The sequence below is a fragment of the Patella vulgata genome, chromosome 1, assembly GCF_932274485.2.
Source record: "Patella vulgata chromosome 1, xgPatVulg1.2, whole genome shotgun sequence".
Lineage (NCBI taxonomy): Eukaryota > Metazoa > Mollusca > Gastropoda > Patellidae > Patella > Patella vulgata.
In genome coordinates this window covers 20,877,074-20,892,427 of record NC_065879.2, presented here as the reverse complement: position 1 = coordinate 20,892,427, position 15,354 = coordinate 20,877,074, and the positions used below count along the sequence as shown (strand labels likewise).

The following is a 15,354-nucleotide window of genomic DNA, read 5'->3' as shown; positions in this document are numbered from 1 at the left end:
GAAAGTAACATATATGGAATAATGATAGAGAGAGACATGGGAAAAGATAGAGAGAGGTAGAGCGAGAGGGGAGAGGGGGCGGGGGTGAAGGGGGGGGGGCAACGTCTACTCCACAAAAACTAGGTCATTTCATTCGGTCTTATGTAGACGGATAGATATCATGCAGCTTGCTATACCAGAGCCGTGGGCATGGGATATCCATTTTCCGATTAGACGCTGTTAGAAGGTATAAAACACCGAGGTTTTACCTCGTCGTGCAAACAACGAACTCTTTCCAACATTTTGGGGACTAAACTGGGAAAATTTAATTTAATGTGAACGTAAAGCACACCGACTGAATTGTTTACAGTTTATTTTACTTTTACAAGTAATTGTAGATAAAGGCAACAATTTTCTCGTGAATTACTCGGGTTGACTTTATGTATAATGTCTAATGTATCATTCTATAGAAGTGAAGCCGAATTATGATGAGACGGGTAAAAGAACCTATGAACGTGCTTGTAGGAAGATAGGTGTCAGCACTATATCAAATTTTCTGAGGAGTCTAGAGCGAGGATCTGCCCTTGACCTTCAATTTTATGGTTTAGAATGTAAAAGCACCTTGGCAATATCCATGGCACTAGTGGTAAGTAATTAAACATTTCATTTTGAACTTATTATTCATTCTCTGCTTTCTTAGTCTCATGTATACATATTTTAATATTTAACGGGGCGAAATCGGTAATATTTGGGACCTAGAAATTGACACAAATGGGGCACAACGCATATAAATCATAATGTGATATGAATGTACAATGTATATAAACTGATTTACATTCAATCGTTTCTGTTTTTACTGTAATTTCTAATCGGTTATGTTTGGCGAAATACGCCAGAAGTCTCAATTGAATGGCAATCTTTAGCGTCTGGTTATTCCAGTCCACATCGAAGGTATGTATTGCGCATGCTCTCCAGATAAGAATATAGCGTCACCATTTGACATGACTTGTGGAATATGTCTAGCCCCCCGTTCTTTGAGTCCCTTGTTCCAAATGACTCTGAAACGCATTATGGTACACGATTCGTGTACCAATGGTAAAATGTTTATTTTGTCTTGAATATTGGATATCAGAAGCCCATCTTTTCCCTGTAAGATCACAAGACCAATGTTGATTTGAATTGACAAATAATTCGTGTTTTCAATATAGAAGATTTTTGATGATATTGAGTTAGGGACTTAGCTACTTTAAACGTTTCTAAATTCAACTCTCAGTCCAGAGAGAGAAAATTCGGGTTTAACGTACACTCTTTATATAATTCGCCTGTGCACATGGATCATCAGTGAGATGAAACCAGGAGATCAATAACATAACACTTGATTTAATGGCATGCCTTATGATCTAAAGCACAGTCCACATTGATCCGTCCACTTAAAGGACAATGTTGGTGTCGGCCATTGTTGCATATGTGATAGAACTGGTGAAACACATTCCAAATATAATTCTAACACAGTGATCATTGATTGCTACGATATATGCGTAACGACGATTTAAAGAAACGGGAAGTGACACAAAAAAATGGAAAACAAGAGTTAACCTTACATATGATCGACTGAAGTAACGAGCGATAACAGATACACGGTCGAATTTTAGCTTGCTGATAATTTCTTCGAAGACAAAAAGCTGTTATGTGAGACTGCGAGAGGATATCTGACAATTCATAGAAATTATCACTAATAAGAGAAAAATAGAAAATGACCTTGTTTAAACAAAGGAATGCACAGGCCTTTTCTATTTTTCTCGGTTGCGCTTATCTATGTATTAAAACATCACTGTAAGAATTATATTATTGATGTTCTTTGCTGCCGTTTTATTACAAAATAGCACAATAATTAATCGATAACTGACCCTGCCAATCCTCAATTCTAAACCGAGTAAATGTTTTATTTTATTGTTTTGTTTATAGATTAATTCAACAATAACGACAGTCAATCTACAGGGAAATACTTTAAACACCAGGAGTTTGGGATATCTGGAGAAAATGTTGGAAGAAAATATTACAATTACAAATTTGGTAGGAAAACTAACATTATTACTTTTTATCTATATGGACATCATTCTTGTAATATTATTAATGTCTAATGTCTCTTCATTTTAACCTTCAAATGTAGTATTCTACTTGGTCCTTTGTTGACGATATCGGCTACGTGTCAAGGCTTTGGCACTGCATGATACAATGTCAACACGTTTCTATAGGGAACCTATTTATATTTGAGAGAAGAGGAGCTAAGGTTTTCGCGAATCCTTGTAATCCTTTGCAATGAAATGATTTTATTGCCAGACGAGCTACGGTTTATTGTGCAAATCTTCTCCCTAGAGTTTACTGTAAAGAAGATAATGCAATCTCACCGCCTCTTATAACAATATGACCACGTCGAAAAACTTTTATCCTGATATATCAGTTGCAATAAAATACAACCAAATACGAACAATTCAAACCATTTGAAAAAAATGCAAAGTCCTAAAAACGGTATCAGCACAATATTGTAATCAGTAAATGGACCGTTCATCGTGTACGAAATACTTGGTGAACAATGGTAACAGTTGTCTGGGAGAGTATGCTTAGCCTGTCTGACGCCACACCCGCCATATCTGCATCCAAACCATTAGACGAAATCTCTATAAAATAGCGTAATCAGCAAATGGACTGCCCATATGCATAATGCACATGATGAACAGTGGTAACAGATGTAACTATTTTCTTTTTCAGAATTTAAGTGAAAATGACCTCCGTACGCCAGGAATGAGAGTCATCGCCAGAATTATAGAAAACAACAAGACCTTGAAATATCTGAACATATCAAGTAAGTAGGAAACAATGTAAATTGATATTGAACAGATAAGGGAATATTATTTCTGAATCCAACAAAGCTATCTTTTGTGGAATCATGTCCTCCCTCAACCACCTTACACTAATACACCCTCATTTACCCTTGTGGGAAAGTAATGTCTACCTATCCGAAATCTGAATCCATGAAAACCATCTGTTTGAATATAACATTGATTAGAAAGGCTTTCTAAACCACGGGAATCAGCACTTATCTCACACCCTCTTTGAGAAACAATGTCGTCATATCCGAAATACATGCCAAAACTTTTCCAATTTAAAACAATAAAAAAAACCAACAAAGTAATTGTTGCTCGGGTATAGATGGTGTTATTTTGTTGTTTTTATTTTATTTTATTTGCGGGGGTGGGGGTGTTGATGGTGATTCAGAGCAAGCGCTAATGGTGTTCTTCCCAATAGAACACGGGGCTTTACCGTCCTATTTTTCTGCTCAGGCTAATGAATACGGTCTAAAAAGTCCAATCGATCACACTCCAAAACAACGTTCTTGATACAATATGGCTTTATTGTTTTTCAGATAATAATTTCTATGATACTGATGGTATAGTATTAGCCAAAGCCATTGAGGTAAGAAACATAGTTAGATAAAACGACTGAATGATTGAGTGCGGATTTCAATTTAACGCCATCGTGCACGTGTAACATTTAATAGAGAGTGTGGTTCGTAAAAGAGAGATAAAAATTAAGCGATAAGAATTAAAGACTATCGATTGAGAACACTGAATAAAGAGCTGTTTGGTCTACCATATCAATGATTGTGTGCTCCATATAAATGGCATTCACTCAAGGTTACGATCACTTGCGAATACCCGAACTTTACAAACTTATCACTACATCGATGATAAGATCGACTGTAGCCATGGACTGTGTGTGAGAGCAGAGTTGGATTCAGGATCATAGAGGCCACTAACCACTTCAGAGAGAGAGAGAGAGAGAGAGAGATGGAGTTTAACGTCCACTCAACATAAACTAGGTCATTTCGGGACTAACACATGGTTCAATTTTATTTCAATAATTCGCTTGCGCGTAGGGGTCTTTAGCAGTGGGAGGAAACCGGAGGACACGGAGAAAACCCACGAGGTTGGACCCTACCCCTTGTCACGTACAGCCGAGGAATCGAAACCCCACCAGTTGACTCAATGACAGAACGTATGATACAGCGCGCATGTGCTAACCATTCGGCCATCCAAGCCCCAACGTTCGTAAAATGTCTTGTCATTGACATTTTACCTATTCTGTATGATCTATTAATCATGGATAGTTTGACCCAGAGCCGTATATAGACAGCGATGAAATGGGGTTTAACGTCCTACTACTCTGCATCGACTGGGCCAATAAAGATGGGAATATAGATAGAATTTAGTCAACTCAACCTCCAATTGGTGTAGATTATAGGTGCTTAACATTTGCATATACAACATACCAATTCAGCTTTAAATTAACATAACTGTCCTTCTTAACACATGGCCAGAATTTCAGTATTTTTGGAGTTAGTCGCATTCTTATGGAAGCCTATAACCACCATTCATAATTTCTACTTTTCGCCTCTTCAAAACACGAAAGTCGAAAAGTAGAAGTTACGACAAAATGTGAGGCGACAACAAGCTATACAAACCAAAATGCAAATCGAAAAGTAGAAATTAGGAAATTAACACACCACGCTATTATCGACTTTTCGACTTGCATTTTGGCTGGTATACCGTCTTGTCGACTTTCGACTTAGTCATATCGCTATTGGCGACTTTTCGACTTTTCGCCTCGGAAGTTGTTGAAGTCTCAGTTTTCCAGGTCGCATTTGAATACGTGCAATCAGGGCTCACACTGTATTTGATTCTTTTCCTTCAAAATGGATAAAAAAATTTATATAAAAAAAATGTTCATATTTTTTTCCCGCCAACTGGGATATTTTATCTGCCAAAAATGTCTGATAAAAAAAACCACACCTTATTAGGCTACAACAATTTAATTTATTATATAGGCCTATTATAAAACAAATTTCCCTTACCGATATATACAATGTACAACAACATACATGGGGATTGGGTGGTTTAACACGTGCGCGTGAAATCGGAAGGTCTGGCATTGATTCAAGTGGTGTGGTTTCGATTCCCCGCTTAAACATGACAAGGGAGTAGGATTGCTTGTCCAACCTTGTGGGTTTTCTCTTTCTCTCGTCGCCATATTTTAAAATAAAATTGCACCATGTTAGACACTGAATAACTCTTAGTTTGTGTCGAGTAGACGTTACCCCCCGCCCCCCTACTGAACAATATATATCCAGTCTCTACACGCCTTTCTCATCCAAGGATTTCCCTTTTTAACGTTTTGCATGTACAATAGGCCTATTCTTAATTGCAGGTACCGTAATGACCCAGAATCTGAATCCTCATAGAAATTTCAATTTTATTTATAAGACATGCTTACAATCATTAGAGAATTTTGGCGGCGGTACTGAAACGTCACTATTCGACTCGTTCTTACATTTCCTACCCATGGTGATAATATAATTTTAAATAAAATAATAATATACAATCGGGAAAACCTGTATATTTTATATGCGGTATGAAACCACGGTATGCCTAAATGAAATTCAATTATCAATGCGCGTATTCTAATGTGACCTTGAAAGTAGAGACTATATCAACTTCCGAGGCGGAAAGTCGACAGCAAATTTGTTAACGCAAATTGCATGTATTTAAATGCGACCTGGCAAATTGTGACTACAACCACTTCCGAGGCGAAACTCGAAACGTCGCCAGTAGGACAGCAAGCCAAAATGATAGGTCGCTAATAGCGCGTGTGTTTATTTCCGAATTTCTACTTTTCGAGTTGCATTTTGGCTTGGTATGCGACAGTTGTCCTTGTCAGCCCCCCCACTCCGTCCTGCATCACTGACAAGGGGAAACCCGCTGGAAAATCTGGATGAACTTTCTCGGCCAATGCAGGGACAAAACACCCGACCTCCACGTCCTGCATCACTGACAAGGGGGAATCCGCCGGAAAATCTGGATGAACTTCCTCGACCAATGCAGGGATCGAACACCCGACCTCCAGGCTGGCTTAACATCCACTGATCGTTGCAAACTAAATCATTTCAATAATTCGTTTGCACGTAGAGGTCTTTAGCAGTAGATAGAAACTGGGGTATCCGGAGAAAACCCACAAGGTTGGACAAGCAATCCTACTCCCTTGTCATGTTTAAGCGGGGAATCGAAACCACACCACTTGAATCAATGTCAGACCTTGCTATTTCACGCGCACGTGTTAAACCACTAGACCACCCAATCCCCGTGTATGTTGTTGTATATTGTATATATCGGTACGGGAAATTTATTTTATAATAGGCCTATATAACAAATTAAATTGTTGTAGCCTAAGGTGTGTTTTTTTTATCAGACATTTTTGGCAGATAAAATATTCCAGTTGGCGGAAAAAAATTATGAACATTTTTTTTATATAAAAATTATTATCCATTTTGACGCAAAGAATGAAATACAGCGTGAGCTCTGATTGCACGTATTCAAATGCGACCTGGAAAACTGAGACTACAACAACTTCCGAGGCGAAAAGTCGCTAATAGCGTGGTGTGTTAATTTCCTAATTTCTACTTTTCGAGTTGCATTTTGGCTTGTAAAGCGTGTTGGCGCGTTCTTACTGACATCAATAAATACAAAAATATGACTAAGTCGAAAGTCGACAAGACGGTATACAAGCCAAAATGCAAGTCGAAAAGTAGAAATTAGGAAAAATCGAGGGGCGCTATTATCGCTGTGTGTTATTTCTTAATTTCCTATTTTCGAGTTGATTTTGGCTTGTATAGCGTGTTGTCGCCTCACATTTTGTCGTAACTTCGACTTTTCGACTTTCGTGTTTTGAAGAGGCGAAAAGTAGAAATTATGAATGGTAGTTATAGGCTTCCATACATTCTCCATTAATTTAGCACACATCGGCGTTGTGTAGCACTACTGGACGTGTTTTCCACATTCGCTCAGGTTGAAATAAATTCTGCACTCTCGTGCTGTTTGTCATAGAACCGATAAAATGTTGACGACCAGAAACAATTCCTCAATTCATTACTTCAATTTGCCAGTAGCGTGTTTGGAATTTCTGAATGGAAAATTTGTATATAAATGCGTATATAAGATTTCAGGCCCTTCGTTCTGGTAAGTTTACCCCCAGATTTCATGGCGTATGTCCATCTTCCTTACACTGATCATTGATGCATAAACCACATTTTAATTCATTTCTTTTTACAAGATTCTCACCGGGCGTGTTGTTGCATTACGAAATCTGTCACCACAGGCATCGACAGGGATGGTCTTCCCCATAGAAAACAAGAATTCTGAAACTTTAAATATGTTTATATTTTCCATCGTCTTTCTTTTCTGTAATGGGGGTCACGGTGGCTAAGTGGGTAAGACGCTTGCGCGCTAACCTGGGGCTCGGGTGTTCGATCCCTGCATTGGCCGAGAAAGTTCATAAAGATTTTCCGGCGTGGTTCCCCCTTGTTAGTGATGCAGGACGGAGGACCTGAAAAGGCCAGCTGTCTAGTCGTTCAGATGGGACGAAAAACCGAGGTCCCGTGTACACAATGGCGTGCACGTAAAAGATCCCTTGACAATTCGAAATACGATATAAGAGTAGACCATAGTGGAGCTGTCCGGGCAAAATTTCCCTCATAGCGCACTGTATGGCGTATGCCCGTCTTCATTAGCCCAGTTCGGAGCAGAAAAGTAGGTACTTATACCCCATTGCATTTCATTTCATTTCTTTTCTGTAAAACTGAGGAATATTATAAGTTATAATACGAATTGCCGATTGAGTAAAATTACTGATCCTCGTAATAAGATACTAATCTCCGGTTTTACATAATATTCGTTTTTGTTGTAGTGTACTTGTCCACATTATGACCCCGTCAGACCGGGTTTGCGTCCTTACTGCGCTGCTGCGACCGTACGACGACCAGAAGATGCACAAGGTCGCCGGCAAACGTGAACACAACGCGAGAAAATGTTCCAAAAAATTACAAACTTGAAAAAAGTCGTGTTCCCACAGCTCTACAGGCCAGATCGCAGAAACTTGGCGTTTGTTTTGAATATGCTCAAAATAAACGCCCTGACGCGGCGATGTTTGGCAACCATGGAGACCACAGCAGCATGATTTCTGGGGTTTCCACAATTCCACCATACACTTACCACGCTCATGGCGATCTTGACGCCCTCTGGAACCATTTTCCATCGCGGTTGCAGCGTAGTAACTGCGCCACCCCGGTATAACGGGGGTGTTAGTGTTTTTTTCTAATTAAATGAGCATACTTTTGTTTAATTTTCAGGAACATTCAGAACTGTTGGGCATCAACATTAGTCAAAACAGTTTTGGTGACATTTGTGCTGGAGCGTTTAAATCAATGCTCGGTAGGTATATAGAAGATAGATTTTCAATGTTTATGTCTGGGTTAAACTAACCCTTGGCGCTTAAGTACCATTTCCACATGGTACAAAAATACATTTTTAATTTGACGTGGTTTTAGTATACAGCTACATCAGGCATGCTCAGATAAGATTGTATGTCAAATATGTGATATAAATATTTTATTTTTTGATTAAATTAAAAAAAAACAACCTCATATTTATAGAGTTATTAGTTTGACAGACATTATTGTGACTAATATTGTTCTCTTATAAAAGATAGTGATAGTATATTTGAATATGATATTATTTCATCAACATTTAAAATCACCACGTCGAAGGGTATAATTTATAAATTGCACTGAATAGAACGGTCTTATTTTTAAATTGTATTGAATATTGCCGATGAGCAACCACAAAAATTGCATACACGTAAATCTATCGTTGTAACTCGGTTGACAACGAACCCGGGAAAATATTGTGGTTCGTCTTATAATGTTTCTTTTATTTGTGTTCATCTCTGTGGTAATGACTGACCCCAATATTGTCCTTTAATGTGTTGTGATTGTCTACTTGCAGCCGAGAACAGCTGCTTACAGGAAATAGATCTAAGTTGGAATAATTTTTTACGAGGGGGCGCCACCTGTTTAGCCGAAGGCATGGCGGTTGGTATTCATATGTTAAAGCTTATCTAAACTGAGAGGAAAATGAAAATGCTATTTATAAAATCATTTCACTGTCAACATTTTGTTTTCCAGAGAGAGAGGGTGGAGGGGGGAAACGGGGTTTAGCGTCCAACTGCTCTGCATCGACGAGCATACGGCGTACAGTGTGCTCTGGTGGAGTTTGTGCCCGGGTAGCGGCTAAAAACTTACCCTTATATTGAATTCCAACTGTCGTGGGTTCTTTTACGTGCAGGCTATAGTATACACGGGGCCCCAGTTTTCCGCCCCATACGTCATGCAACACTGACAAGGGAAACAGTACCGGAAAACCGGGATCGAAGACGGGACCTCCAAGTTAGCGAGCCAACGTCTTACTCGCCGACCAGAGATGGTCAGTGTTACATAATGTGATTATTGCAACAACCTATTGAACATAGAAACAAGACACGCTTTACGACACTTACAACAGATTTAGTGTAATGGCTGAAGTGGAACGAACACTCAACTGTACGGATACATTTGATGTGACAGATAAAACACTTCTCGCGAAAATCAGAATACTTTTCGTGTTATTCAACTGGTTTCAATCATTGATTTAATAGACGTTATGTCAAATGAAAAAATGGAAGAAAAAATTACAGATGAGTTGAACGTAATTCGCAATAATTTAATATAGAAGCCCATAAACCAGATTTCATTTCAGTTCTGTAATGATATTGTTTATTATTGTTACTTTGTCTTTAAGAGACTTCCCTTGCACGTGTTTAATTTATCCCCCCTTTTCAGCAGTTTCCATATTTTACGCGACAATATCCATCCAGACTAATGTTTCTACTCGAGTTCATTATTGTTTACTTGAGTTCAGCATTGTTTACTCGAGTTCAATATTGTTTACTCAAGTTTAATATTTTTTACTGGAGTTCACCGCGTTTACTTGACTTCAATATTTTCTACTTGAGTTCGCTTTTGTTAACTTGAGTTCAATATTGTTGTGTTCAATATACTTCAATTTCGTTTATCAACTGTTTGATATTTATTGAGCTTTTTCTTTTCTAACAGGAAAATGTTTGTATCAGAGATTTCAATGCGTCGTGGAATGGTTTTGAAGATGATGGTGCTGCTGCCATGGCTAAAGCTCTTGAGACTAACACGGTGTTAAAAACTCTAGATTTATCTTGTAATCGAATTGGTCCTGATGGATTTTTAACTTTAATAGGAGCTTTTAAACACAATGACTCATTAGATACATTAAAGGTGAGTTTTACTTATTACTCATTCTCACAATAACCTGTTTCTTAATAAGTCGACAATAAAGCAAAACTCTGCTGCCAAGTACAGACAGTACAAACGCCTTAAAGGACAATATTGGTGTCAGTCATTATTACATATGTGATAGAACTGGTTAAATACATTCCAAATATAATTTTAACACAGAGATCATTGCTACGGGAGATGTGTAACAAGCACGTGAAGAAACGGGAAGTGACGCCAAACATGACAAACACGAGTTATCCTTCTATATATCTGACTGAAGTAACGAGCGATACCAGACAAACGATCGAATTTCATTTCACTGATAATTCCGTTGAAGTTGAAAAGTTATTATATGGGACGGTGAGAGTGTATCCCACAATTCAAAAATAGAATTGGCTGTCACTAGATAAGGGAAAACGAGAAAAATAGAAAAATCCCGTGCATTCCCCCGTTTTTATTCATTCTGTTCTTAATAAAAACATGGTAATGCACGGACTTTTTCTAATTTGATTGTTATCTTTTATCTAATGACAGCCAATTCTTTTTTTGAATTGTGAGATATCCTCTCACCGTCTCAAATAATAACTTTTCATCTTCAACTGAATTATCAGTGAAATGCAATTCGATATCGTGTCTGTTATCGCTCGTTAATTCAATCAGTTATATAGAAGGACAGCTCGTGTTTGTCATGTTTGGCGTCACTTCCCGTTTCTTCCCGTGCTTATTATACATCTCCCGTAGCAATGATCTCTGTGTTAAAATTATATTTGGGATGTATTTAACCAGTTCTATCACATATTTTATAATGACTGACACCAATATTGTCCTTTAAGAATACACGTCACACAATGCAAATAGCTTAAAAGGAATCTCAACATATGATAACGCAAATGTCTGTTGTGCCGGGATTAGGGCCGTTAGTTGAATTTCAATGATTTTCTGTAAATACACAATGTACAGTGTTATGTAAAATTAAGGATGCATTGTGTAAGAGCTAAATCTGTCCTGTTCAGATCTTTCGTTTGGCCTCAAATGTTATTTATATCATCTAGACATTTATTCACATGCCAATCCCACAATCAACTGTCTAGATTATCGGATGGTTTTGATTTTATTTTTGTTTTTTATCGTAACAGCGGTAGAAATTATGACAATCGAGACTACACAATTCTTTAATCTTCGTTCAGAATGAAGTAATTTGACGGTAATTTTCAGTATCTATTGTTTAACTATTATAGCGAGAAATGTCTGCTCTATATCGAAATCTTACATAATGAATCTTTACCGTTCCATACGAATATGAAGATGGTATGCATATTGTCCTTCAGGTTGGTAAAAACAATGTTCCAGACCAAGCAGCAGAATCAGCAATAATGTTTTTCCTCGAATTAAATTTAATACGTCTAAGGACTCTAGATCTTTCAGTAAGTTTGATTTTAATTGTCTTGTGTATAATATGGTCTTTACACCCGTAAAATACCCCCCCCCCCAACCACACACACACACACACACACACACACACCCAACCCAAACAAAACAAAAGTATATAAAACAAATAATGTTAAAATTAAACCACAAACAGTATTTCTTTACATTATGACCGGTGAAAATGCAAAAGTCGAAAGTTAAATTTTTGCCTTTCTAATTTCCTAATCGTTTGGCGCATCAGCTATAGTCAAGTTGACTATGTTTTATGTGCAAAAATTTATGTTACATTTCACGCAAAATGTAAACTGGTTTATATCATAGACTACACAAACTGTAATCTGTTGTATACTCTACTATAGAAACTGTAAACGGTTGGATATAATATTCTACGCAAACTGTATACCGTTTTGTATTCTATTCTACGCAAACTGTAAACTGGTTTATATTACAGTCTACACAAAATGTAAACTGTTTATACTCTACACAAACTGTAAACTTTTTTATATTCTATACAAACTGTACACTGTGTTATATACTATACAGACTGTAAACTGTTTATATAACATTCTATACAAACTCTGATCTACACAAACTCTAATCTACACAAAATCTAATGTACACAAACTGTAAACTGTTTTCTATTCTACACAAACTCTAAACCGTTTTATGTTACACTCTACACAAAATATAATCAGCACTGTAATCTACACAAACTGTAAACTGTTTTATATTTTACACAAACTCTAAACCGTTTTATATTACACTCTACACAAACTGTAATCAGCACAAACTATAATCTACACAAATTGTAAACTGTTTTATATAATATTTTAGACAAGCTGTTTGATGTTTTCAGGATGTTATATTTCGTAGTGCTTTCAACAACAAAATAAACGAGCTTCACGAAATCCATAAAGATATCACAATCATCCACGGTTACACAGATTCTTACGGTAAAAGACGAATGGTATCTTACGACGCCGTAGTGGAAGCCATTAATGTGATCAATCTATTCCTAGCCAAACAGAAAATTCGTATCGTCGAGTTATTTAAAAGATTTGATTTAGACGGAAGTATGAGTGTTAGTTATGAAGAATTTCAACAAGGTTTAAAAGTTAGTAATTGTTACATAATTTATGTTTTTGTTAATACTTCACAGATATTAGTCTTAAGTCCGTCGTGTGTTTTCTGTAACGACAGAACATGATTTTAAATATAGTCACATGACTGTGAAGATTCCATAATATACTTTTAGAGCTTCCGTTGTCAATAATATAATTATGTGTTCGGATATTGCATGCTATATATTCTGAAACTGCAAGAAGAATTACATTATTTTTACCAGTTTGAAACACTCACAATAAACAGCCATGAAGTAATCCCCGTCCTTTTTTACCAAGTTGACTACAAGCTCCTTAAAATATGCAATGTGAGTTAAAATCCAATTGTTGCCTATGTTCCCTCCTCCTAATACCCTAAATGTGTGCCTTACTAAAGACATTGTCTTTTAGTTATTGTTTCTATAATTCAGGAGGCTGGTATTTATCTCTCAGCGACACAACTTGATCTATTAATACGTCATTTAGACAAAGATGGCGATGGTGAAATAGATTTCAGGTGAGTTAGAATACATGTTTGTAATTGAATCACAATAAGTCTTTCTAAAAACAAAAACAACGTTGATCACTTGAGATTGATACTAGCGATTCAGCGTGCCTAATACGAATAAGTGACTTTGCTTTTTGCACCATCCGAACGACTATACAAATATAGTCAACAACATCCCTTACTGGAGTTGGAATAATCCTAATATTAGCCTTTACGCTAATCACAGTGTGTTTTGAGGAAAAGTGTACCCCGACAGTGGCCTACTCATCATGAAATTGCAACTGCTAAGGGTTATTTTACGTGCTTGATTACGTATACACTGGTGTTCGGTTTGTAGCTCTTCCATGTGACCTCTACCATGCACCTCCACACCATGTTGGATATTCCCTTGGACCTTTCTCGGTCTATTTTGGGATCGAACCAGAGATAACCTTGTTAAAAAGCCGGTGCCTTACTCACGAAGAAGTAGTCAGAATGGTTACCATTATTTCATACAATGTTCGTGATTTTCCGGAATTGTCCGCCGGACGCAGAATAGCTACAGTACATAATATATGATTATCTTTTTCCTTGGGTGGTTTGGTGGTCGATTGCAAGATCTGGCATTGAATCAAGTGTTGTGGTTTTGATAACAAGTTTGCACGTGGTATGGAGTAAGATCGTCTGCCCAACCTTCTGGATTTTCTCTGGGTTCCCTCCCATCAAATTTAATTATATCATTTGTTAGTCCGTAAATGACCTGATTTGTGTCGAGTGGACGTTACCCTCCCACCCCTCCCTTCCCACTTACCCCTCACTCTTTTACCTTGTTTCGTAATTGTACATGTCTACGATATCTTTCATTGCAGCGAATTAGTAGCGCTAACTGAAAATTAACGCTGCAAAGAAGATTTCACCAACTGCGAAATTTATGTTAATAATCACACTTGGATAACTCAAGTTGAAATACAAGATCACTTCTACTGGAAGAATCGCAGAATATTCCGTCCAAGACGCCAGTAAATCAACACAATTATAAAACACAATACATATGGAAACATAATATGTCAATTTGTTTCTCACTTGCGTAAGGGATTTAGTAGAATGGATAAATCATCTTATTACCAAGGAATAGATAATTAATTATTTTAGGAGAGAGAGAGAGAGAGAGAGAGAGAGAGAGAGCGTTTGTTTAGTTTATGTATTGTGTTTGTTTGTTAAGCTTCATGAGTGCTATTAATAGGTTATCTATTGGTGTATAAATGCTAATCATAGAATCCTATATAAACTAGTTTGGTATTTGAAATAGTCTAATTATTTATTTATATTAGTTGAAATGAATGTATAAATTTATTTATAATATTTTTTGGGTATATGCACCTTGTATTAAATGTAATTGTTAACCGTTTTGCTATTGTCCAATGTATTCTATTCATACTCTTATAATCATTTACATATGGATAGCATTTTAATATTTGAAATAACTTAATTATTTATTTATCTAGTTCTTGAAATGTATGTAGGAATTTAAAAGAAATTATTAACAGTTTTTCTATTATCAACTGTATTTTATCCATAATAGAATACCGTAATGTAGGGATTGCCTTTAAGATATCTGGATTATTGATGACGTGTAATCTAATATGGAATGATGTACTATCTGTCAAAATAAAACACGATTTTAGCTGATCACATGATATTATGGATGTTGATTTAATTAAGATTATTTACATATGAAGGGGTAATATAAAAAAAATGGTTAAAGACATAACAAAAGTTCTTGCACATAAAAATGTCCCTTTGGACGGTGTTAAAGATACATTATGGGAGATTAGATAAAGAGCGGGCAATTCTCACTATAATAGTTAAAAACTAGATAACGTAATGGGAATTTGCTGAAAATTTCAGTCAAATTCATCCACTCTGAACCGAGAATTTAGCGATTGAATTTTCGGCCTAACCTCGGTCATCATTACTGAAGTCGGTACGATAAAAAAAATAGTCTCGATTATCCATTTATCCATTTTTGATTAAATCATGAATGAAAGTTAAGCAGCAAATCGGATCCTAATCCTGTAAATATCGCAGGCTATCGATGACATCGAGAGTTGATTATGGTCTGGATA

General features: G+C 36.7%; 1 protein-coding gene across 2 annotated transcripts in view; it reads left to right on the top strand.

Moving 5' to 3' along the window:
• The window catches only part of LOC126816471 (leucine-rich repeat-containing protein 74A), a 29,260-nt gene extending 14,353 nt beyond the window's left edge, over positions 1-14,907 (top strand). For both annotated transcript variants that reach the window (XM_050543083.2, XM_050543091.2), the window contains exons 3-13: positions 450-625; positions 1,945-2,052; positions 2,749-2,842; positions 3,404-3,453; positions 8,219-8,300; positions 8,874-8,959; positions 10,019-10,213; positions 11,542-11,637; positions 12,498-12,755; positions 13,173-13,258; positions 14,098-14,907. In XM_050543083.2, the coding sequence (XP_050399040.2) occupies positions 450-625; positions 1,945-2,052; positions 2,749-2,842; positions 3,404-3,453; positions 8,219-8,300; positions 8,874-8,959; positions 10,019-10,213; positions 11,542-11,637; positions 12,498-12,755; positions 13,173-13,258; positions 14,098-14,125 (1,259 nt within the window). In that variant the 3' untranslated portion in view covers positions 14,126-14,907. The remainder of the gene's footprint in view (positions 1-449; positions 626-1,944; positions 2,053-2,748; positions 2,843-3,403; positions 3,454-8,218; positions 8,301-8,873; positions 8,960-10,018; positions 10,214-11,541; positions 11,638-12,497; positions 12,756-13,172; positions 13,259-14,097) is intronic.
• The last annotated feature ends 447 nt before the right edge of the window (positions 14,908-15,354 follow it).